At 35.5% G+C, this 24,940-nt stretch overlaps 1 protein-coding gene across 5 annotated transcripts in view; it reads right to left on the minus strand.

Moving 5' to 3' along the window:
• Erbin (erbb2 interacting protein) overlaps positions 1-24,940 on the minus strand; it is a 142,982-nt gene that overhangs the window by 2,270 nt on the left and 115,772 nt on the right. For 3 of the 5 annotated variants that reach the window (XM_023705820.1, XM_023705883.1, XM_004623039.3), the window contains 6 exons: positions 24,080-24,263; positions 20,464-21,997; positions 12,040-12,183; positions 2,999-3,205; positions 1,601-1,693; positions 850-924 (listed from right to left, as the gene is read on the minus strand). In XM_023705820.1, coding sequence (XP_023561588.1) covers positions 850-924; positions 1,601-1,693; positions 2,999-3,205; positions 12,040-12,183; positions 20,464-21,997; positions 24,080-24,263 — 2,237 coding nt within the window. The remainder of the gene's footprint in view (positions 1-849; positions 925-1,600; positions 1,694-2,998; positions 3,206-12,039; positions 12,184-20,463; positions 21,998-24,079; positions 24,264-24,940) is intronic. The other 2 variants (XM_004623040.2, XM_004623043.2) reach the window with 2 other exon arrangements.

Below are 24,940 nucleotides of genomic sequence, written 5' to 3' on the forward strand. Positions count from 1 at the left end.
ACAAATCTTTAAGAAAAAATATTTTTAAGAAATATTTTTCATAGTAATTTAATTGCATTTTGTACTTAAATGTCTGTCAGGTAAGTTCACAAAGCCGGAGGAAAAAGAATCATTTTGGCAATTTAAAACAACACATACATTAATGGGCCCTACCCTGTATATTTGGAAATAAAATCTCAACAGAGACCAGGAACCACATTTTGACTAAGTTATCACACTGCCCAGAGGTGGTAGTCCAATGTTAGGAACCATTCTTAGAATCAGACAGGGTGCTGTGTATGTGTGCTGATGTGCACCCTAGGGGAACATAATACAAGGGTAAGAAGACCTAGTCTTCTCATTTTCTTCAATGAGAGAAGACTCACAGAATTTTGCAAATTAAGGATAACATTTATTGAGTTCCTCCTTGCACCAGACACATAGTTAAGTGCTTTAGTATGAATTAAATACTTTGATTTTCACAATATTCAAGAGTTTTTTTCATCTTATTTCAGAGAAAACTTAGGAATGGACAGGTAAAGGAGCTTCTTCAGTCACCAAATTGGAACCACAAATTCAGCAGGCATGATGGTGCATGCCTATAATCCCAGGCTCTGAACGCTGAAGCAGGAGGATTACCACAAATTCAAGGGCAATCTGGGCAACCTACTGTATTTTCCTCTGATAACAACCTACCTCCAACAAGTGGTAGTCTGATCCCTTAAATTGGTAAAGTTAACATTCCTGAATTTTAAAAAGCTGTATCTAACACAAAAGCATGATTCTGAACATATAAAGAAGAAATACTTCAGACTATAAAACCATAAGAATGTTAATAAAAGGAAATAACTTAAAATTTATCTTAATTACCTGAATTATTTTATCACCTGGTAGCAGTAATTTTGATGCTGGTCCATCAGGCTGTACCCTTGTTACAAATATACCCTTTAACAACAACAAAAGACATAATTAACCCAAAACAAAATGTACAAGTAACGAAGTAATAAGGAGCAAACCTTCCAAACCACCCAAATATTTGAAGCATAGTACAGTTTCCTCCCTGACTTTGTAACATATACAAGCCAATTATGTTTGCCTCTAGTAATTCTGGTTTTCTTTTCTTTTTTTTTTTTTTTAGTAATTCTGGTTTTCATACAGGGATTTCTTTCTTTTTTTTTTTTTTTGTGTGTGTTTTAGGGAAGGGTCTACAGAGTGTTCAGGGTCTCACTACTAGATCCAACTCATAGTGATTCTCCTGTTTACAGCCTTCCAAGAACTGGGATTATAGGCGCACGCCACCATGCCCAGTCTCAACTGCCATCTCAGTGTGCCCCCGGGGGAGGGGCAGCACAGCAGAATACAGTGATAATTTACTTGGGTAGATTTGTGAAAAAGCAGTAAGAAAATCTTAAGTAAAAAGACAATTCAAATTCTTGGTTAATTGTTTTTCCTAATTAACATGGATAGGTTAAATTTCAAAACAAGCTGAACAGTACAGAAGGAAATAAAATATATCTTAAGTTTACATAAATATCATATTTTTACTTACAGGTGTAGTTTTCCTTACAGTACTGAATAAATAAAAATTGTGAGTGATCAAGGATATATGAACACAACTTACATCATCCTCAGGTCTGAATGGATTTCCTCTACCCCCAACACCTCCTGATATGCTAAATCCAAGTTCTGGATCCTTTTCAACCCTTACTCGGATCTGATTTAATATGGAAAGAAAAGAAACTTATTTTATTACTATTTCAGAAAAGTTTTACAACATAAAAACATCCATATTTAAATAGTGGTGAATTAAGTTCAAGCAAGAAAAATGTAAAGATTCATCAAAAATAAACATTTGGCTAGATGAACTGAAACTATAACATAGAACATTATGTTAATGAGTTAGTGAGTTAAAGGCAAAGTGGGATTATAAAGCATAGCACCTAACTTTGTTGCTTACAAAAATAGGAAATCAATTAATATTGATTCTATTTTAGCTTTTTGAAAGCATGATTTTTTTTATTACATGGCACATAGATATAAAACATGTATATTATTATTAGTTTCCAGTTGTGGAACATTTAAATTAAGAGTATGCCTGTCTGTCTTGTTTCATAAGATATCCTGATTCTTTGGCTATCTTAAATTCCTAATTTCCTAAATCTATTCATATGCATCAAATGAGTTCCAACCTTAAAATCTGATCAATTGATGGTTTCTATAACCTAGCTATTTAAACAATATGCAGAAAGCTGGTTGTGGTGACCCACACCAATTAATTCCAGCACTCAGGTGGCTGAGGCTGGCTGAATACTGCAAGTATGAGACCAGCCTGAACTGTACAGCAAGACACTGTCTCAAAAAAGACCAAAAGAAAAAGAAAAAACAAAAACAAAACTAGGAAGTTTTGTTATAGGATACTCTCTTTTACCAGATATTCAACCAAAATGAACCTAAGCTTTTGTTATTATTAATAATTTTATCAATAACTTTTGAAGATTTATGAATGCATGACCCAAAACATTTGAAAATTAAATACTCAAAAGGAGCCAGGTAAGGGGCACATGCTTGTAAACTCATCACTCAGAAGGCTGAGGCAAAAATTCAAGGCCAGCCTGGGCTACACAGTGAGTTAAAGGCCAGTCCGAACTACACAGTGAGATCCTGTCTCCAAAATAAATGTAAATAAACAAATACATAAATACTCAAAAGTAGTTTATAGTCCAACTATAGACACTTTCAAAATCTAAGGCTTTAAGTATCACAGAATAGTAACTCATTTCACTTTAATTCATTGCCTTACTGTTAAAGAAAATTGCCCAAAATATTAAATCCTATGCCAGATGATTGTAAGTTAAAACTATATTATGTAATATTCTATAAACTTAAAAGAAAATTGCAAATTTAAACAAGCTGGTAAAAACTATGTTAAAATTCTATATGGATTTATTGCTAATAATCAACCTATAAGAATACATGAAATGCTTAGTCTCATATTTCAAATAGTCTTGATTATTCTTACCTCTTGCTTTGCCAGTTCATGGCCTTGTCTAGGAGAACAATGGGGCTGTGTATATGGAGGCTGGTGGGCCACTTTCAGCATCAAGTAATCAATTAGTTGTTCTCTAGAGGGATGCCTTGCCACAGATGCCTGGGGGGTGTGGTGTATTTGACTATAATTTGCCTGAGGCCTGAGAGGCTGGCTCATCTGTCCATTACTCAAAGGCATCTAAGAAAAACATGAAGTATCTTAAAATGACTAATAATAATGTCTTATTACAAATATTTGGATTTTCTTCTTGGAACATTACAAACAAATTAGTTTTAACATTCTAAATCACAAAATACCATGTTACTATTTTCCTCTAATTCTAAAGCCTAGAAGAAAAAAAGGGTATTAGTGTGTTAATTCTAAACTTGACTGAGTGCTTGCTGATTGTTATTCTTACATTTCAAATTGTATGCCTTACTATTACATATAAGTATTACTCGTTCTCACAATAACCAAATACTAAAATAGTAAAACAATACATTTTTTAAATTTTTAAAAATAAGGTCCACCCTTGCCCTATCAAAACACATACGAAAACGTATTTACTGATGTTTTCCTCAGTGGAAAAAAAAATAATTCTGCTGTATAATTTTTTCCCAATTTGAATATTTTTCTACCTTTATTCCTGTCCTTTCAGAATAAATCAATTCAGCTATCTATGTAGTAGAAAACAGATTTATTCTGTGTGTATACAACATCTACTGGTAATTTTCTAGGGGAGGTTTAATTTTTGTTTTTGGTGCCGAGGACCAAACCCAGGGCTTCCAGCTTGCTAGGCAACCATTCCACTGCTGAGCCAAATCCCCAGCCCCTCTACTGGTAATTTTCAAATTCTTTAAATATTAAATTCCGTAGAATATTAGTCACAAAATCAAGTAAAGCCTGAATTTTAGGCTTAAAATACAAAATAGACTTTGTAGAAACATAACAGTCTATCTTGTTAGTAAGAGGAATCTAACTGAAAAATGTTGAGGTTACATTCACACTCTAAAATGTTTGCATGTAAAAAGATTTTTATGAAGAAATGCTTAAGCTAGTCATTTAAAACTTCCTTGTTCACTGCTTTGTTTATAAGAAAATTAGCAGAACTGCATAGTGAAACCCTGCCTCAAAAAGGCCAAAAGAATAAAATGAAACAAAAATAAAAAAAGAATTTCTTATTGTGAACTTGTATCTTCCTTAGATACAAAGAAGTCTGGCTATGAAGGAAATTTGTACTTTTAAAACAGGTACTTTCACTATTTGGGGGGGGGGGGGGGGGCTGGGGATTGAACTCAGGCTCTTGTGCTTGCCAGGCAAGCACTCATTCTACTGAGCCATCTCCCCAGCCCTTTTTTTTCTAATACTTAAGAATTTAGTTAATTCTCAAGTCTAGAAAAATACATACAATTGAGGCCAATAACACTTTGACAAATTTCCTACTAGTGGAGATAAAGTAAGTACTGTATTGTTCAACTATTTTTAAAACTATGGTTAATTGATCACTGCATATCTAGAAGCAATTAATCAAGCCATGGACATTTAACTGATTGTGCTGTCACTATATTACATATGGTTCTATAGATAAGCCTCTGCTCGTTTATACCATTTATTCCTATGTTCAGATTCAGTATTTTTCTCCTGAGAAAAATTCAGACAATTACAACTGACATAAACCATTCATCCATTCATCCATTCATCCATTCATCCATTCATCCATTCATCCACTCACTCACTCACTCACTCACTCACTCACTCACTCACTCACTCATGCAGTGTTGGGATTGATCCAGGGCCTGGCATATGCTAGGCAAGGGCTCTACCCCTGAGGTAGGTCCCCAGTTCCCTGTCATTTATTTTAAAGCCTCCCTGACATCTGGATATTTGGTCTTGCCTAGGTGAGTGTTAAAAATATAAATGGGATGCATCAGGTTGGGATTAGCAGATGGCACATGGGATTAAAAAAGCATAAAACAAAGTTAGTACCATAAAATGTATATTAAAAAGAAAAAGAACCTGAAGCTCACTTAAAGAGGGGTAAAATAAACAGGTGTTCATGACTTATATTATTAGACAACTGAGTACCTACTCTCTGTAACAATGTAAGGCTTATGTAGGCATATAATTAGTTAAGAAAATGACAAGGACAGTGGAGCCTGCTGGCAAACTTCTGCAACCCCAGCACTTGGGAGGTTGAAGCAGAAGGCAGATCTTGAGTCTGAAGCCAGCCTGTGCTGAATAGCAAGCTTGAAGCCAGGCTAAGCTATCAAAGAAATGTCTGTGGAGGGAGTGGGGGAAGAGAGAATGAGAAAGAGAATATGAAATACTATTATAAAAGCACAAAGAACAAGAAATCTATTTCTAAATGAATGCAAATACTAAAAATACAACCATCACCTGTTCTACCAGATACACTGTGTGTGTGTGTGTGTGTGTGTGTGTGTGTGTGTGTGTGTGTTTGAGACAGGGTCTCACTATGCAGTTCAGAGGTTACCTTTGAACTCTCGGTGCTTCTCCTGCCTCAGCCTCCTGAGTGCTGGGATTACAGGCCTATACCTTGGTGCCCTTCCACACTAGTCTTTTAAGGTAATTTCTAATTAACATAAAGAATTTCTAAATGGTTTTAGTTAGTAATAGTACAAGATCCTAGAATGAGTTTTACATCCTTAGCCCCTTAACCTATTCTTTTTTTTGTTATAATTTAATAATTTTATTGAGAAAGTAGCAATGAGATAGTTTCAAAACAGGATAGTAGTACAGTTACAATAATACACTGCATATTGTCTTTGTAGTAGTTATTCCTAGTATAAGATGCAGACATGATATCTTGTCTAAACACTATTAGTACAAATCTTTCTTCTCTTTAAACTTATTAGAAGGTAGCTGTATATCTATTCTATCTTGTGTGTGTGTGTGTGTGTGTGTGTGTGTGTGTGTGTATTTTTTCCCCCACTACAAAATGGTCCATTTATACCCTTTTGTTTACTTTTACCAGAGATGTGTATTCCATTTCCATTTATACACTGTAGGTGCATGAATTCAGCAGAGTAATCCAACATAGTCTATAATAGTAGAGGGTTATCTGTAGGACTGGCAGTGTCAGAAGTTGGTGACTTGAACCTTTTATAGCTCAGCATATTAATGTGGCTTTACTTTTTATACCTCGATTCTATACTTTTCTGCTGGATGGTTAAGACCAAGATAAAGCAAAACCTATATAACAAAAAATGTAATTTTTGTATCTGACAAGGTCAGTCAAATCCCCTCAGGACTTACCTTGAAGCCCTGAACAGCAGTTTGTAGATCTTTTGTCAGTGTCAGCCATGTGGATGAGTCATGGCCATTGTTTGACCAGTTTGCTCTCTGAGAAAGCCCGAGAGAATGTTTTCTCTCTATCTGACTCTCCTTAGGCACGCTCTACATCACTGATCACATTGCTCTGTGGTCCCATAATCTCCTTGATCAGAAAATTTGGGACACCACCAAGTTATATGATGTTACAGTACAGGTTCTCCTATGTCCTGAGTCCTAACTGACCTCGAAAGGCTAGGGCCAAAATGTTGGCTGTCCTTGCAGTCCTTCTTTTTCTCTAATGTTTGGTCTGCAAACTTAGGTTGTTAACCCTCCAGAAGAGAAGCTTATTATTATTACCCTACAACATAGGAAGTTGAGTTTAACCTCATTATCTGTCTGAATAGCAAACATCTTAGAAATAACATGGTTAAAAGATAACCCACAAATTAGGAAAAAAATCTTAATAAGCACTCAAAGGTCTGCTCTCTAGAATTTATAAAGAACTAAAAAACATTAGCGTCCCTAAATTTAAAGACCCAATCCAGAAATGGGCAGCTGAGATGAACACACACTTCTCAGAGGAAGAAATTAAAAAAGCAAATAAATATATTAAAAAATGTTCCACATCACTAGCCATCTGTGAAATGCAAATTGAAACAACACTGAGATACCATCTCACCAGAAAGAATGGCTAGCATAAAAAAATCAACCAACAACAAATGTTGGAGAGGCTGTGGGGAAAAAGGAACCCTTCTCCACTGCTGGTGGGAATGTAGACTGGTGCAACCATTATGGAAATCAGTGTGGAGACTCCTTAAAAAACTAGGACTGGAAATCCCATTCAAGCCAGCTATCCCCCTACTGGTAATTTTCCCGGAGGAGCTGAAAACGTCATGTCATAGTGATATATGTGTACCTATGTTTATAGCAGCACAATTTGTGATAGCCAAATCTTGGAAACAACCAAGATGCCCGTCACATAAGGAATGGTTGAAAAAGATGTGGTATTTTTATACAATGCAGCGTTACTCAGCTATAAAGAATGATAAACTCGAAGACTTTATATTTAAGTGGATGCCACTTGAAGATATACTCGTAAGTGAAATAAAACAGACCCACACATGTAAATATTGTATAGTCCCCCTACTGTAAGAACTCAAAAGATATAAAAATAGAAAAGTGTAACACAATTAAAAGGAAAGTGAGAACTTAAGGATCAGACAATGAAGAGAGGGCAAGGAGAAAAGTTAGGAAACATGACAGGGGCAAAGCCATACATTTATATGCACAAGATGATTAAGGCAATGATTCTGAGACTCTTCAGCAGGTTTTTGAAACTAGCAGTTAATTGGTAGGATTCTCACCCTGACTGACTATATTAAGCTGATACCTGTGAACTAAGCAACCACACTGAAGATAGCAATGTGTGATACTAGGTCATGCTTGGAATGCCTGTCATGCTGGTCTTCTAAATATGTACTGCTTGTCATGTCATAGCAATTACTGCCATACTGTCTCTCAAGTAAATGTTTAAAAAAAAAGGGGGGGGGAGTAATAAATGAAAACAAGAGACAAGAAAAAAAATGTCATAGCATTGTCCTGCTACAATGCTGTATATGGTTAGATTTCTAAATTTCTGTGTAAAAATATGTAATTGTTTATTCCTATTTTTTAAAGTTTTTTTTTTCTCTTCATATTCTATAGGGACTTAAAGTTTAACATATTAATACTTGATGAAAAATACCTCTTCCTAGTCTTCTTTCTGAGACAGTCTTATTATATAGTTCAGGGTGGCCTTGTCACTATGTAGCCCAGGCTGTCCTTGAACTTGCAGTGATCTTCCTGCCTCAACTTCCTGCATTCTGAGATTACAGGTGTGTGTCATCATGCTCAGCCCTCTACCTATTTTCTTTCTTTTCTTTTCTTTTCTTTTCTTTTCTCTTCTTTCTTTTCTTTTCTTTTGTGTGTGTGGCCAGTTCAGCCCACCAGGGAGGGGAGCAGGGCTGGCTGGCATGTGGTGCTGGGGGATTGAACCGCAGTCCCTGTGCTTTGCTTAGCTTGTTCTAAGTAGGTGCTTTAGACCACTGAGCCATCTCACCAGCCCCCTATTTTCTTAAGACTCATTGACACCTGGATATTTGGTCTTGCCTAGATCAGTGTTAAAAATATGCGTGGAATGCATAAAGTTTCCAGATAAGTTTACAGTCAAGATATGCCAAAAAAGTCATTGATTTAAATTGTATAATAGGTGGTACTATAAAAATATAAAAGTAGGGCTGGGGAGTTAGCTCAGTAGAATAAGCGCTTCCCTGGCAAGCACAAGGGCCTGAGTTCAATCCCCGGTTCTGCAAAATAAATAAATACATAAATAGATAGATAAATAAATAAATAAATAGAAATAGGACAATAAAAATTCTAAATTGAGCAACAAAAAAACTAAATTCTACTTTGTACTTCTAAATTACTTAAAAATAATCCTACATTAGAAGTCTTTACAAAACTATTTTCAGTTAAAATACATATGAGATTTCCAGCTCAAAGGTTGCAAAACATAATTCTCAGGTACTAACTACTTAATTTATTTCTTGCTTTCATGAGGCACCTACTTTCATCAAGCTGTCTGGAAGAACATTTTTATGACTAAGTGTAACTGGTAAGTAATATTACTGTTCTGAAATGAATGTATCATCTTGTCAAGAATCTCCTGGACTGGATGTCCGGTGATACTTCACATGAGGGGAAAATAAAAAACAAATAGTAAATTGTAAGATGTGAAACCAAAATGAGGATACTTCAGAAAAGATTAGGAAAAATATTGCTAGATAGCAAAAAGATGACGACCCAAAGAAAACAGTTATTGGGTGCCATCAATCAGAACCTTTAAGGGCCAGCCAGGTAGCACAGCAGATTAAAGTGGCTGCTTAGGCAGATTGCAGCGGCCGGGGTTCAATGCCCAGTGTGATGTGCCGGCCCCAGCCCTGGACCCATCCCCAGGGTGCGCCGAGATGGCAATTGAGACTGGGCATGTTGGCACACACCTGTAATCCCAGCTCTTAGGAGGCTGAACACAGGTGGATCACTAGGAGTTTGATCTACGTAGTGAGACCCTGAAGACTGTACTAAATATAAAAACAATCAGAACCTTTAACTTTTTACAAACACACATGGCAAGATATTTGTTCTTATATGCATGAAAATTTTATATAGATCTGTTAATCTCTTTTTCATGCACATGTGGTGAAAACAAATTTTATGTGTTTTTCTTTTTAGTTTCATTTATAGTAATACCTGTATTTTAACATCTTTCAGCAATAAATTTAGTTATTAATCAAAGTCAGTAGGGTTTATTTTCCAAAGCTAGGGGTGGAACCCAGGACCTCAAGAATATTAGGCAGGGATGGGGAGATAGTTTGGCGGTCTAAGCTCCTGTCTGGCAAGTGCAAGCACCCGGGTTTAATCCCTGGTACCACATGTGTTGCCATCCCCAGAACCCTGGCCACTGAAGCCAGGCATGGTGGCACACGCCTCTAATCCCAGTGTTGGGGAGGCTGAGACAGGAGGACCACTACTAATACAAGCTGTGTAGTGAGACCCTGTACCAAATAAATAAAGATTTTAAAAAATTATTTAAAAAATATTAGGCAAATGTTCTACCACTGAGCTACACGCCCAGGCCAATAATCTTACATATAAAGTCTCCACTAAAAAATATATTCCTACTGAGCAATAAAAAGTTGTTTGTAAGATTCCTGTTCTTTTAACAGCAAAGTACAATATTTTTCATATATTTCTTTTTTTTTTGGTGGAACCGGGGATTGAACTCAGGTCCTTGCGCTTGCCAGGGAAGCGCTTATTCCACTGAGCCATCTCCCCGGTCCGCATTTTTCATATATTTCTGAAGATAAGTGGCATCACTAATTAGTCATATATAGCTGGCTTTATCTTGTCATAATACAATTAATTCAGTATTATTATGGCTCTGATCTGCAGAAATGCTTTATGATTAATTGATATCTTCATTTACCAAATATTTTTATGAGTTGCCATGATTGTTTTAGAGAAAAAAACTGACTCAACATGCCATTATTCTTGAATATTTATTATAAATATGCCAATAAACATGGCATTCACATTTTTCTTGCATTGTAATATATTTTAGAAAGTTTATAATAGCACTATCGTTATTTCAATAGTATGTGCCTAGCAGCATAAAAATGTAGAATAATCATACTGAAAATAATGTGAAATCTTGTATGATACAGGACATCAAATATATAAACTTAAAGTGATTTATAATCTAACCTTAAGAACTATACCTGCAATAGATCTAGCTCATGCAGCTAGATGGTAGTTCAAACCATGGCTTACCCTTCTCGGTGTAGTTTGATAAATTTTGTATATTTACACAAAGTAGACTTCATTTTCTTTCTCCTTTCTTGCAGTGTACATTTAGAATGCACAATAATCAAATTAACTCAAAGTCTGAAATTTAAACTCAAAACTTTTAATTATTCTTATCTACTTCTCAAAAGAACTAGCCTATCATTAATCAAGAAGTAAAATTCAACAGACTCCAAGGCTCTCAATTCATTAACAATATACAAAATGTTACCCTGAAAGACTCAGAAAGAACTATTGTTCCAAATGACAACAAATGGCAAAGATTAGCCCTGAGTGGAAAAAGGCCACACTGGTCTTTATCCAGAGAACTGCTGGAATGAGGGCTAATACTCATCACCCCTTTGTCCCTCTTTTCAATTAAGTTTCAAATGATTGCAACAACACAGATACCAAGTGATGACATGTGACAAGAGGACTGGGTAAGACTGATTCGGTACATCTGGAGCAAGTGAGTCCAGGAGACACTGTTCTTACACTCTAGAACACAACAAAGGAAAACTGAGGATGTACTTAAAGGGGAGGAGGCACACCAAGAGTGCTTAGGAATAAGGACAGAACCCAAAAGGACAGTCAAGATGGAAACAACACTGTGGGAGGAATAAGGCAGTGTTATAACGGGAGAACGATCTTAAGGATAAAAAGAAATACTTGTTGACAGGCTATACTACAACTTTAAAGGTTCTTTGGACACTGAATTGAGAAAATTATATTGAGCTCGAGTTCTGCTCTTCCTCTCTGCACTTCTTTTGCATGAAGCATATACTTTCACTGAAATAATAAATCTTTTTCATTACTAAAGACTTCAATGATTTTAGTTTTGCCTTTTCATTGTTATTCATTACAATTTCTCCAGTCTTATACTTCATCATATTCAGTGAAATATGATTAAATGTAAATACATGTAGTACATTTTAGTCAATTCTCAGATACTCCAGTTAAAATTACCCTTTCTTATAAAATCTCCCTTATATGGGATACATAGGGTACATCCTTAAAATCTTAAGAGTTGGAGGCTAGGTGTGGTGGCACAAGCCCATAATCCCAGCATTTGGGAGGGTAAAGCAGGAGCATTGCTGAAAGGTCAAGGCCAGTCTGAATCACAGTTTGAGAAATAGTTATGACTATTACTCATCTCTTCTTGGGTAGACTAATTACATGATTAGCTTATGGTCAAAGAGAACAAAAAAGCTTATTTATAAAAGTAAGCAATGGAAAAGCTCAGAGGAAATCAAGATTTCTAACCCACAGTAAACTTTCTTTTCTAAAAACATTAAATCATTTAAAATGTTGAGTTTTCTCTTATTTGCTAACAGTATTGGTCTACTGCAGGTACTCACTTGAAAAATGTGCCCACCAGAACCTCTTCCGTCTGCAACACTCAAGGCAAGACTGCCCTGGCTGCCATGTAGATCCCTAGAGCTGCCATACTGAGAGCTGCTTACAGTAGTGAAATTGGAATTAAAGGACCTTGACAGCATGCTCTGAATAAAGAGGGGACAGATTTAACAGAGATTAGTGCAGCATGCAAATTCCACAAGACATGTTATGCACGTAGGTTTACTTACAAGGTAGCCCCACCTGATACTCCACAGAAATATCTAACACTGAATTTTCAGAGCCATTAAAAGAAACTGGCCCTATCCACCATACAGTTTCATGACAACACACACATGCACATAAACTACAGGTAAATGAAACCAATTCACATGCTTGAGCACCAAGGAAAGAAAGTATAATTGATGCTTTTATTTATTAACTGCTATTATTTCCCTTATTCCTAACAAATTATACATGTCAAAAAATATAAATTGATATTTAGATGTGTATCTAGTCATAAATTTGTTTATATAAAAATAAATTTTACCAAATAGTAACTTTAAGTCAAATGAATTTCTAGAGTTCATTTCATTCTATAAAAATTATCTTTTAAATAACTTGATAGTTCAAAGTGCATATAACAAAATATATTTGTGAAAAATATCTCATACACTGTTTTAAAAAACCCTCTTCTATATTTAGTTCAACATCTTACATTAGAGAAGTTTAACATAAACCCACAATTTTATGATATAATCTTTAACGGACTCAGCAGCTCTACAGCTACTAGAAGAAAAGAAATCTAGAAAATGCAATTTTCCTGTTCAAATTTTAAATAGCACTACCTACACTTTGGAAATTAGCTGTGCCTTTGCAGCCTGCACTTCAAGGGCCACTAAAGGAACCTCCCACTGACTGAATTAACGTGAACACCCTCCTCATTAAGCCCAGAAGTCAAGATGGACCTCAATATCTGCACTGCCTAAGTCTCACTGTTCCAATTTGCTTAATAACAGCTTTGTTACCTACTGCTCTTTCCTGTGGATGCTCTTAGTCATATCCCTGACTTTTTAAGACTCGGTGGTTAAAACTGGGGAAACCACTTTGGGCATAGTTTGCCATTAAAATACAGAAATATCACAACCACCATTTTAAAAGAAAAAAAAAATTTTTTTACAAGGCAGGGTCTCACTATGTAACATAGGCTGGTATAGAACTCATGGCAATCCTCCTGCCTCAGCCTCCCAAGTGCTGGCATTAAAGATATGCACCACTACACCTGGCTGTATATATTATTACTCTTAGGAAATACAGATCTTCCTTAGATTTTGAGTTTTATGTCTAATACCAAGAAATAGCCAGGAAGATAGCTCAGTCGCATAAGCACCTGCCTGGCAAGTGCAAGGTCCTGAGTTCAATCCTTGGTACAAAACAAAACAAAACAATTAAAAAAAGAAAAAGAAAGAAATACAGGATTCCAGAAATATCTACAAAATTACCATATACACTATTCTTTTGTGGATTTTAAAGTCACGACTAAAGAAAAAGCTAAAGCCCCAAACCTGCTTTTTTCTCCGAACTATTTCATCACCAAGATTAAAAATTTAGCAGAGGCTATTTAGAGGGCCCATAAACATTTGATCAGAATGTGAACGAAGCTTTCTCTGTCATCTTGGAACACACAAAAGCTTACTGTCAATATTTCACTGAATAATCACGTTCAAGCTCAAAAGGTCTGGTTTTGAGTTCAAGCTTGTGCACAGGTATGTACTTAAAAGTGCGCCCTGTCTCAACACATTACACAATTAAATGTTATGCATAGTATCCTGGGCAATGCTGGGCACTACATGCTGATATCCATATGACAACTAATAAACAGAACTGGAGGCACATAGCTCAGTGGGTAGCAAGTATCTGGGTTTAATCTCCCAGCACTAAAAAACAAAAACTGGGAATAAGTCACTTTGTTGTTTCAATGATATTATAATATGAAATGCTCTTTACTCAGGAAGGATTATTAGCAGTTGCTAATATTAGTCAACTCTGAAGTAAAAAGTTTTATTTCAAGTCTTTTTCTTGTTTATTTTGAGATATGGTCTCACCATGTAAGTCAGGTTGGCCTTCAACTCACTATGTATACAGAGAAGCCTGGATCCCAGCAATCTTCCTGCCCCAGTCTCCCAAGGGCTGGGATTACAAGCATGCAACCACCACGCCTGGCTCCTTTGAAATCTTCATTACTAGCTGAGCTAAGTATAGTCTTGAGATTTTTAAAGTGAGGTCCGTTTTCTGTCTGGACTCTAGGTACAGCTTTATGGGTAGGAATGACTACTGCACGTCTTAAAAACACTTAAGCTTCAATCAATTATCTATTATTACTAAACTCCCAGTTGTGCAAAGCCACAACTTTTGATTTGGGTATTCACAAGGTAGAACAGGCCATATGAAATCCCCTGGGAGAGGGAGACTTTCAATGCTCACTCTGCTACTATAACTGTGCTGGTCCTCTATCAAGCACCACTACTTTGAACCAAAGCTTTGAAATCTGGAGTCTAAAGCAGGCTGCCATTAAAGGACCTAATTGGTAATATACTTATGTAACACTCGATGTGCTTCTGGGCCCATGCATTAAATGGGCCTTCTGACTCCTACATTAAATGAATAAGAACAAGAGTGCAGCACAGAATAGTTTCTATAAACAAAAAAGGGAAATTTCAGATTCATAATTAAGTTTTTAGAATACTTTTTAATATACAAAGTGAAAGTATGTCTAGCAGGGCCTGGTGACACAGCTCTGTAATACCAGCACTCCTTAGTGGGAGGCTAAGGCAAGAGGACTGTTGCAAATGTGAGGCCACCTTGGGCTACACAGCAAGACCCCATTTCACCAACAAACAAAGTTTAAATAAAACCCTCTAAATGTATTAGGAGCTTACAGAAATAAAAAGATCCAGTTTTTAACATATAAACTATGCTTCAATATTAAAAAGTTTTTTGAATGAAAGGAGTTTACAGGACAGTGTCAGAATAGTAAATTATTCTCAGGAAAATTAAAACAACTATTTTTAGGGGTTTGGCCAGACTTACATGCTAAATTAAAAAATTACACAATAGTTAAAATTCCTACCAAATTTATACATATATAGTTTTATTTAGAGAACCAAAATGGCCTAATTTGAGAACCACTGATCTAGATTAAAGGAAGAACACAGATAAAAATCTATACCTGAATGTTTGGCTGCTCATACCACTCTGCCTTTAAAATGACAAAATTCCTAAAAGCTAACAGGACACAGGAAGATGTTGGAGACTTATGTGCACGTGTCCAGAACCTTAACACATTGTTTTGGAATAACTTTGTCTAGCACCACTAGAAATTTACAATTACTTAAAACTACTTTTTTCAGTATTTTTCTAATAGAAAAATTTGCCTCAGGTACATGGTTTATATATTGAATTTGCATCACTAACTTCAATTTCATATTGTGTTCCAAGCTACATGAATCATTACAAATTCACTATATTGAAAATTCCAATTTACTTTTTTGATAAATACTGTACCACACAGCTTTAAGGCCTCTACTATCTTACCACTGAGACATTTATTTATATTTGGGTTTTCTGAGACAGTGACCAGGGTCTTGCTACTAGGTAACACAGGATAGTTTGAACTCACTATAATCTTGTTTCAGGCTCCTGAGTACTGGGATTACAGGGATTTGTCACCACACCCATCAAGTTTAGGATTTTTAAAAAAAATATTCTTGTCAGTGTCTTTCAGATTCATCCCTCCTACTGCCATAATCCTAGCCTTTTGTATTTTTATTTATTTATTCCTTTTTGTTTTAGGGAAGGGCCTACAGGGTGTTCAGGGTCTCACTACACAGATTGGACTCATAGTGATCCACCTGTTTACAGCCTCCCAAGAGCTGGAATTACAGGCGTGTGCTACCGCATCCAGTCTTGATTGCCTCTCAGAATGCCCTGGGGGGCCGGGCTGTCCTGCATCTGCCTAAACAGGCGCTTTAACCCACTGAGCTATTTGGCCAGCCCTCATCTTTTGGATTTTAAAAAATTGAAACGATTTCCTAAACTAACGCCTATCAATTATCCTAAACACATTTGCTGAGTATCATATTGGTATTCAAATTTGTCTCCCCACTGTTTACCATGTCAAACTGAAACCATCCTCCTGGCTTTTTCAGTTGTTTCCTTTCATCTATATAACATGTATAATGATATCCTGAGGAAATTACTTACCTATTTTGTGCCTCAATTTCCTTACTATAAGTCACTGAGAATAGACACTTCATGGATCTCATATAGAAGAGACAATTGTACAGTGTAGCTTTCTAGCACTCTGTAAGCATTAAACATCCTAACTGCTATTATGACATTTCATATCCATAATATGGCCCAAGTACTGCATTATTAAATTTGTTCAAAAGAACTCCTAAGAGCTAGGGACACAGCTCAGTGACATATAAGCGCCTGCCTGGCAAACACAAGGTTCTGAGTTCAATCCCCAATGGGGGGGGGGGTGTTCTGTAATTCAACTGGTCCCAAGCCTTTGTCTTTCCTTGCTTTGAACACTATTTCCTGATAAAAATTTTTACCTTAATCCATTAACAATCTAGTGTATCAAAACTTTACTAGTATTTTAAAAAGTGTTCTTGGGCCAGGGAGATAGCTCAGCAGCTTAAGCACCTGCCTGGCATGCACAAGGTCCTGAGTTTGATCCCTGGTATAAAAAAAAAAAAAAAAAAAAAAGTAATGTTCTTGAATAGTCCCATCCTGTGCAATTACTCTTGTATTTATCATTAGGTTCGAAATTAAAATACAGCAGCAATATATTTTAAAATCCACATGTTAGGCACTGGTGTACACCTGTGGTCTTACCTACTTGGGAGGCTGATACAAAACGAATGCTTGAACCAGGAGTTCTGGGCCAGCCTAGTAATACTATGAAATCTCATCTTTAAAAACAAAACAAAACAAAAAACAAAAACAAAAACACAAACCAACATTAAGAGGCTGGGGATACAGCTCAGTGGCATAAGTACTTGCCTGACAAGTATAAGGTCCAGAGTTCGATCTCCAGTACCAAAAACAAACAAACAAACACAAAACAAAAAAAACCCAACCAAACCACACTAAGAGATAATTACTATTACTATAGTACAATTTCATCTTGTGATACCAAACTTCTCTTAAAATTTCTATTTTTTTGTAGCCTTACATATATTTGCATGTATAAAGATAAATAAGTGTATGCATTAGTATATAGTCCAGCCCAATGTCTCTATTAATATTTTGTATTTTTTCCTGGCAGGCAAGCCTATATAATAGAAATTTTTTAAAAAAGCAATTATTCAAGATCTTTATCCCTACTAAGTGCTTAAGTTTAAAATCTAAAGAAACATACAAATACTTTAATTTCCTGAAAGCTCTTTATCTCTGATATTAAAATATCTGTTTACATAAAATTAGGAACTATAAAATTAAATGGCTTAACACAAAATAACCCATCTCAGAATTTGTTGTGCTCTACATCGGTGGTGGTGGTGTGTGTGTGTGTGTGTGGGGGTCTGGCCAGATAGCTCAGCAGACTAAAAGTACTTGCATAGGCAGAAGTGCAGCAACTGGGGTTTGATCCCGGGCATGCTGTCCCGGCCCCATGTGCTGAGATGGCAATTGAAACAGGACACGGTGACACAAGCCTATAATCCCAGCACTTCGGAGGATGACAATAGGAGGATCACCAGGAGTCTGATCTATGTAGTGAGACCCTGAACACCCTGTACCAAAAAAAAGAAAAAAAAGAAAAAAAAAAAAAAAAAAAAAAAAAAAAAAAAAAAAAAAAGGTTTTTTTTTTGTTTGTTTGTTTTTTGGTACCAGGGATTGAACTCGGGACCTTGTACTTGGCAGGCAGGTGCTTATGCTGCTGAGCTATCACCCTGGCTACTGTTTTGCTTCGGAGACAAGGTCTTGTCAGATAGTTTAGGCTGGGCTGGACTCACTAAGTCCTCAAACTCAAGGTAATCCTCCTGCCTCAGCCTCCCAAGCGCTGGAATTCCAGGCATGTGCCAATACACCTGCCTAATAAAAAGCATTTTTGAAATTAGCTAATGTTTTTATATTTTAGTGGACAATTACGCTGAGGATGTAGGGAACAAACACTATCATTAAGACACATGAGGTGGTATTCTAAGTGCTTTTATGTGTTAATTCATTCAATTTTCTTTTTTTGAGGCAGAGTCTCACAATGTAGTCCAGGCTGGCTTTCAATTTGTTATGCAGCCTAGGCTGGCCTTGAACTCACAGAGATTCTCCTACCTCAGCCTCAGAAGTGCTGGGATTACAGGCGTGCATTATCACTCCCAACATAATACATTCAATTTTTAAACAATCATATAGTTCCTCTTTCATTGTATCTATTTTATAAACAAAGAAACTGAGACAAAAGAAAGTTTAAGCTCCTTGTCTAGTGGGCTTACCATGCAAGGACACAACTACAAAAACTGTCATATGTTCTCTAAGACATTATACAGCAAATTTCCAAATATGTATTTTATGCAGTGAAAAATGAAAGGTGAGAGGTAGACTGAACTTGATTTCTATTTACTAAAGACCAGGGCACATCTCTGTCAGATTGGAAAGAAGCAGGAAAACTAGTGATCTGAGGGACAGACTACACAGAATACAATAACCAAATGCATCTCTTCCTCCAAATTTGTTCCTCTTTGACTATGCCCAGTGATAATGGCATTCCTAACAATTAGTTAATGCACAAATCTCAAGCTTTCTTTTCTTCAAAGGCTGACTACAGGAAGACAATACTCAATGAGAAGTGAACTCTCAAAAAAATCTATTCAGAATTCATGATTTGTTTCAATCCATTGATAAAAACTCATTTGTATTACTAAATAATCTCACAATTTAATCTCTCATCCATAAAAATCTATTTCCATACTGCTTTTTAGGAAAACTATGCTATTCCTCTCCTCTGCGTAAGAAATTTACATATTCCTGAAAAAAGCATAAAGTTCAAATAGACTTTAACAGCATGTACAGAATTCAGCTAAAGAAAAAGATGAGAATGAAAGTGTTACTGCTTACAGATATTCAGGTATCCAAAGTTGACAACCTCGTTAAAAAGAGCTAACAATTATGGGTGATAATATGAATTGATAGAACTAATCAATCATATTTCAGACATCTACTTTTTTTTTTAATTTTATTTATTTATTTGTGTGTGTGTGTGTGTGTGTGTGTGTGGCCAGCTCAGCACACCAGGGGGCAGGGCTGGCTGGCATGTGGTGCTGGGGGATTGAACCGTGGTCCCTGTGTTTTGCTTAGCCTAGCTTGTTTTAAGTAGGTGCTTTAGACCACTGAGCCATCTCACCAGCCCAGACATCTACTTCTTAAAATAATTTAAAAACTTTAAATGATCAATTGAGACTAGGTATGTTCAGCCAAATTTAAAAACAGGAAAAACAATGCTAGAGTAAAATTCAGTGAGATATAAAGCTAAACCATGAAGAACTAGATAACACTTCTGGCATGATTTTGGCACTAATATCAATTTCACTGCATAATTTTTTTTTTTTTTTAATTTTTAGGACAGGGTTTACAGGGCCTCATTATGTAGATCAGACTCGTAGTGATTCTCCTGTTTTCAGCCTCCCAATTGCTGGAATTACAGGCTCATGCCAACACAGCCAGTCTTAACTGCCATCTCAGTGTGTCCCATGGGTGGGGCCGGCACTGCCTCAACAGTCACTTTAGTCCGCTGAACTATCTGGCCGGCCCTTATAATTTTGTTTTTTAATTTTGAACTCCTTTCAAAAAATAAAGACCTTCACATAGTTATGTGCATATGAGCAATAGTTGTTTTAAACAATGATTCTAAGCTGTACAATTGCAGAAACAAGTTCAAGATCAGAGATGCAGTTCAGAAAAGTCAACAATGCCATGCCAAAAGTTATGTTGAGTCAGTGTCAATGTTAGTTCATATACCATGGACTGGAAAAAAAAAATACACAAAATATTTACCTTTGTAAGTACATTCCCTGATATTCTGTTAACTATAAACTGCTATTTTCTTATACTATTTACATAATCAATGTTAGTGAGGTCACAAAATGCTAAACAGAGATACACATATATTCCTTCTAGTACTGTGTGTGTATAATCTGAAAGATACACAAATAAATATATAAGGTGACTATATGACCACTAGAGATACTAAGAAATAAGAGAAACAGAAGTATATACTAACATCTCAACTGTCTCAGCTGTTTATTTTTAGAACTCTGTTCTCATACTACAGAAATACTCCAATATAAGAAAGATATTCTGTAATTCCAGAGTATCTTACTGTATGATGAATAAGGAAAATAAATACATTTATAAAAAGAATTTAAAAGTTCATGTTCAATTACCTTTTCTAACTTTTTGGCCTCAATGTGTCGAAGTACTTGTTCTCGCCAATCATGAGGAACTTTACTTTTTCCTGAAGGATCTAACAAAGAATGTTCAGAACCAACCCTTGCATTTGGTCGTTTTGAAGGGCTAGTCCGTGAATAGTTGAAATCACTAACTGACATAGTTCTCTCTGATATTTCATTAATAGAAGGTCGAGCACTCTGAGGCCTTGATGCATTTGGGCCATCAATGCTGTACGTTCGTGCAGAAAGAGGTCTCTGTGATCCTGACATCATTGGTGTTCTTCCCACTGAATGTAACTCTCTGTATGATAAATAATCTCCTTCGGGAATCTGAGCATGCCTTGTAGAACCCGGATCACCAAGATTTACAGAGGCTGCTGAGGATACACTACTTTGTCGCTGAATTGTAGTTCGACTCACAGTAGGTACAAGCCGGTCATTTGGTGAGACAGCCCACATTTCTCCATGTCTTGCTGGGCCAAGTCTCTGGTGTAAATGGTATGCAGTATTAGCTCTAACATTGTTATGATTAGAGAAATTCATATTGGCAGAATGTTTAGCATAACTGTGGCTTTCTGTGCTTTCTGATCTAGGAAGGCGATGAGGAAAACTAACAGGATCTGTCTGGGAAATCTGTTTGGAGGGCCACAAACTGTCTTTGACTGCAGCACTACCACTGTACTGGATATTATATTGTGGAGAACCATACATTTGAAGTGTAGACTGTGGGCTACTTGCTGTGGGGGCTCTCATATCTGGCTCTTCAGGATTATGATTTGAATCAAACTTGAAAATTGCCTTTGTACCTGATATTAAATCAGAAGATGAAGAAGAACCAGTAAATACTTGCAATGGTTGATCATATAATAGTGTGGCAGACTTGCTCCTGACTATATTTTTCCCATCAATAGTAGATGTGATTTTAACTGCTGCACTTGGCTGCTGAGGTCCATTATCACTAAGAATATCATAAATTTTTAACCCTCCTGTCTCCATATTAGTTATGCTATGAGACTTCACAACAGATCCAACTGGACCACTACTCTGAAGGGAGAGATCTTCAGTGCTTTTGGAAATACCTACATCAACAGAAGAACTGCTATCTTGTGGTTCGGTCCCAGTAGAAGACTGCAGGATTTCCTCTGAATGTCCGTTTACCTTATTTATAGTTTCCAGATTAGGATACCTGTTTCCGTTTTCCAAATGTTCAGCTTCCCTTTTAGAATTGTTTAAAAAGCCTGCTCCAAGAACTATATCCTGTGTCTTTGATCTTTCCATTATATCTGGTTGAAATGTATCATTACTCATAAGTTTATTAAGGTTCATGTTGATATGGTCTAATTTGTGAGGTTCATCAGATGTGGCTGTTGAGTCACCTTTCTCAATTAGAACTAATCGTTCTTCGATATTTAAATCATATTCAGGAAAGTTAAAATCTTTTTTATCGTGAACCTTGAATTTTTCCTCTGGTGAATTGTTTAAAATATCTCCATTGTGCAAAAGGCTGTTAAAATTCTCATCTTCTTGCCTATAATAAAGATAATTTTATGAAAAAAGTAATAAAGTCATGTCTTCTTGATAATGGGGGACTACATATTAACTACTTGATGTGCTGGTAATACAAGAATCATCAGAGTCACAGTTGACAGTACCAAGCACATGATTTGAAAATATTACCTTCATTATACAATGTATACATGTATCAGAATATCACCTTACTCCATTACTGGGTACAACTTCAATGTTTTTACATGTTAGTTCAAAAATGGACTTAAATGAAAAAGTATTACCTTAATGTCAAATAGTATAAATTTATATTAAGTTGGGTGGAAATAAACATAACTAAAACACATAGATAATACCAGAACTAATTATCATCAATATTCTGGATCTAATTTGTCACAAAACTGTTTAAAAGGGCTAAAGTATGAACAAAAGCAGAATCTTATATCCTCTTCTGCACCTACATCTTTTCACAAATGCACCAAAAAATAAAACGAAATGGGCAGATACAGAGAAAAAGGAGCATAGATCTTTATAGGTAACTACGACATTTATGTTATCAACCACAGTTAACAATATTGGGGCAGAGGAGATAGCTCGGTAGAATAAGCGCCTGCCTGGCAAGCACAGGGTCTTGAGTTCAATCCCCGGTACCCCCCCCAAAAAATAAATAAATAAATAAATAAATAAAATTTATTAACAAAATATTAACTAAGAACAGTTATTCTTAAAGTCAAACAGCAGTAAAAACTGTAAAAAGACTAAACTGCCTATTGTTCTGCATTAACTATATAAAAGGATCAAAAGAGAAACTAAATGTAATCACTATTCCTAAATGACTACACAATGTATTTGGCAAATATTTTATAAATATGTCACTCCAAAATTATAGACAATATTTTATTTTTAATGGTGGGAAACACATATTTGTGACTTTTTCTATTCAATTTATGTTTTCATAAACATTCCTTAATAATCTCCTCAGTGGACAAAAGATAACATTAGAAATAAATAGCACACACACACACAAAATACAAAATACTGTATTATTCCCCCCAAAAAAATCAGTAAAATTTCATCCAGCATATTAATTACTATTTTAAGATCAAAAAGATTAAGATATTATAAAGCCAGTGGCTTGTTTTTTAAAAACCAACACTGAAAATTGAACCTGCAGGGTGATGAGCTACATCCCCAGTCCTTAAATTTTATCTTGAAACAGAGCTCATTAAGTTGTCCAGACTGGCCTTGAACTTGTGATCTTTCTGGCTTAGCCTGTCAAGCAGCTAGGATTACAGGCTTGTGCTACTGCATCCAGCTAAAATTAGTATTTTAAAACAGTAGGTTGTACTCTAGAATTCAGAGAGTAAGTATAAATGATTAATTATAATTATATAATACTTAAAACATTTCATGCAGAAAATATGTTTTTTTTTACTACAACACTACATATCTTAGTTAACTATCATGGAATTTAAGAACAATTTAAATTCTAAATGATGTTAAAAATATATGAATAATCAGTTTCTGTTTCACCAGTAGCTTAAATCTTTCTCTCAAGCAGACTACAGGTGACAGACTCATACTAAGACTGTATAGCATGGACTTGCTTCAATACCCAAATTTCTCAAAAACTTTAAAATTAGTTTGAAACCTCTTTTATATTCCAGACTACAGGAATTAACAGCTACATTTCTCTCATAGGGTTTGTTTTACAAAATATACACAAATATACAGCACCAGTCAAAGTATCTGACTGTATTCTTTAATGCCTCCCCGCAATGATTCCATATTAATAAATATAAATACAATCCTTTCAACCTGAACTACTCCAATAGGCTATATATGTTGTACAGTGTATATAAATAATGTATAAATGTTCAATCTTTTCACCAAAAGTTTGAGAATCCCATTCAAATCTTTCCTATTAAAAAAAAACTTTTAAAATAGAAATACAAAAATTACAAAGGTTATGAAATAGAAAATGTATATTGTTTGAACCACTTCTCTAGGATCTGTGAAACACTTTATAGTTTAGGCACGCAGTTATTATTTGCCTATTTCTATGCATTGTACAAGTAAGCAATTTTGTAAGCTGTTCACAAACCTGATTTTAGAATTAATACCAGTATGAGTTTGTTTCACTGGAGAGCAGAGTGAGGTGTCTTGACTACTATCAGTATTAAGAGAAACTGAATCAGACATCCGAGATGGAGAGGAACAATTGCTGTTATTCTGATTGCTATTGTGTGTTACTTCATCTGATAAAGAATCTGCATCCTTTGTTTCATCTGAAACAAACACACACACAAAACACCAAAGATAAATTCACAAAGACCTTGTGGGAAATTGTTTTCCAGAGATGAGAAATAGCATTTTGTCTTGGTTCCATATATGAAGTAATAAATTATATGGCTAAAAAGCTGAAATACTCCTGAAAATTCATTCCTAAATACATGTAAAGATTAAAGAACTTTAAAATTGAGGTATCATTTTTAATGTAATCAAAAGTTAGGGTTACCCAGAATTTGATTTCATTATGGTCAGGACTATAAACATTTTTCTAAGAACATTAATTTTAGTAAATACATTTTGTACTTTTTGTAATTTTAACAACTTGAAATTAAAAACACAGTTATACTTCATACAGTTATCGGGGTATTATTTCAAATAAATGTGGAATTTCTTTCCAATTCTGGAAATAAAAATGAGCAAAGCAGTCACTCCACAAAACAAGAAAATTCTTAAAAGTCAGCTACTTTGTCATGTTCTTTAAAGTATTTCATGGAATTATTAAAGGATGGCAATCTCTCGAGATAGCTGAGTAGGTAATAATTATACTAAACAGAAACAGTATTCATAGTCCATGACATGCAGATAATGCAAAAAATAGTATTTTAACAAAGCAGTTATTAAAATACTATTTTTAACAATTCTAGGGGCCGGGGAAATGGCTCAGTGGAATAAG

This window comes from Octodon degus, unplaced genomic scaffold (assembly GCF_000260255.1).
Source record: "Octodon degus isolate 3935 unplaced genomic scaffold, OctDeg1.0 scaffold00001, whole genome shotgun sequence".
Classification (NCBI taxonomy): domain Eukaryota; kingdom Metazoa; phylum Chordata; class Mammalia; order Rodentia; family Octodontidae; genus Octodon; species Octodon degus.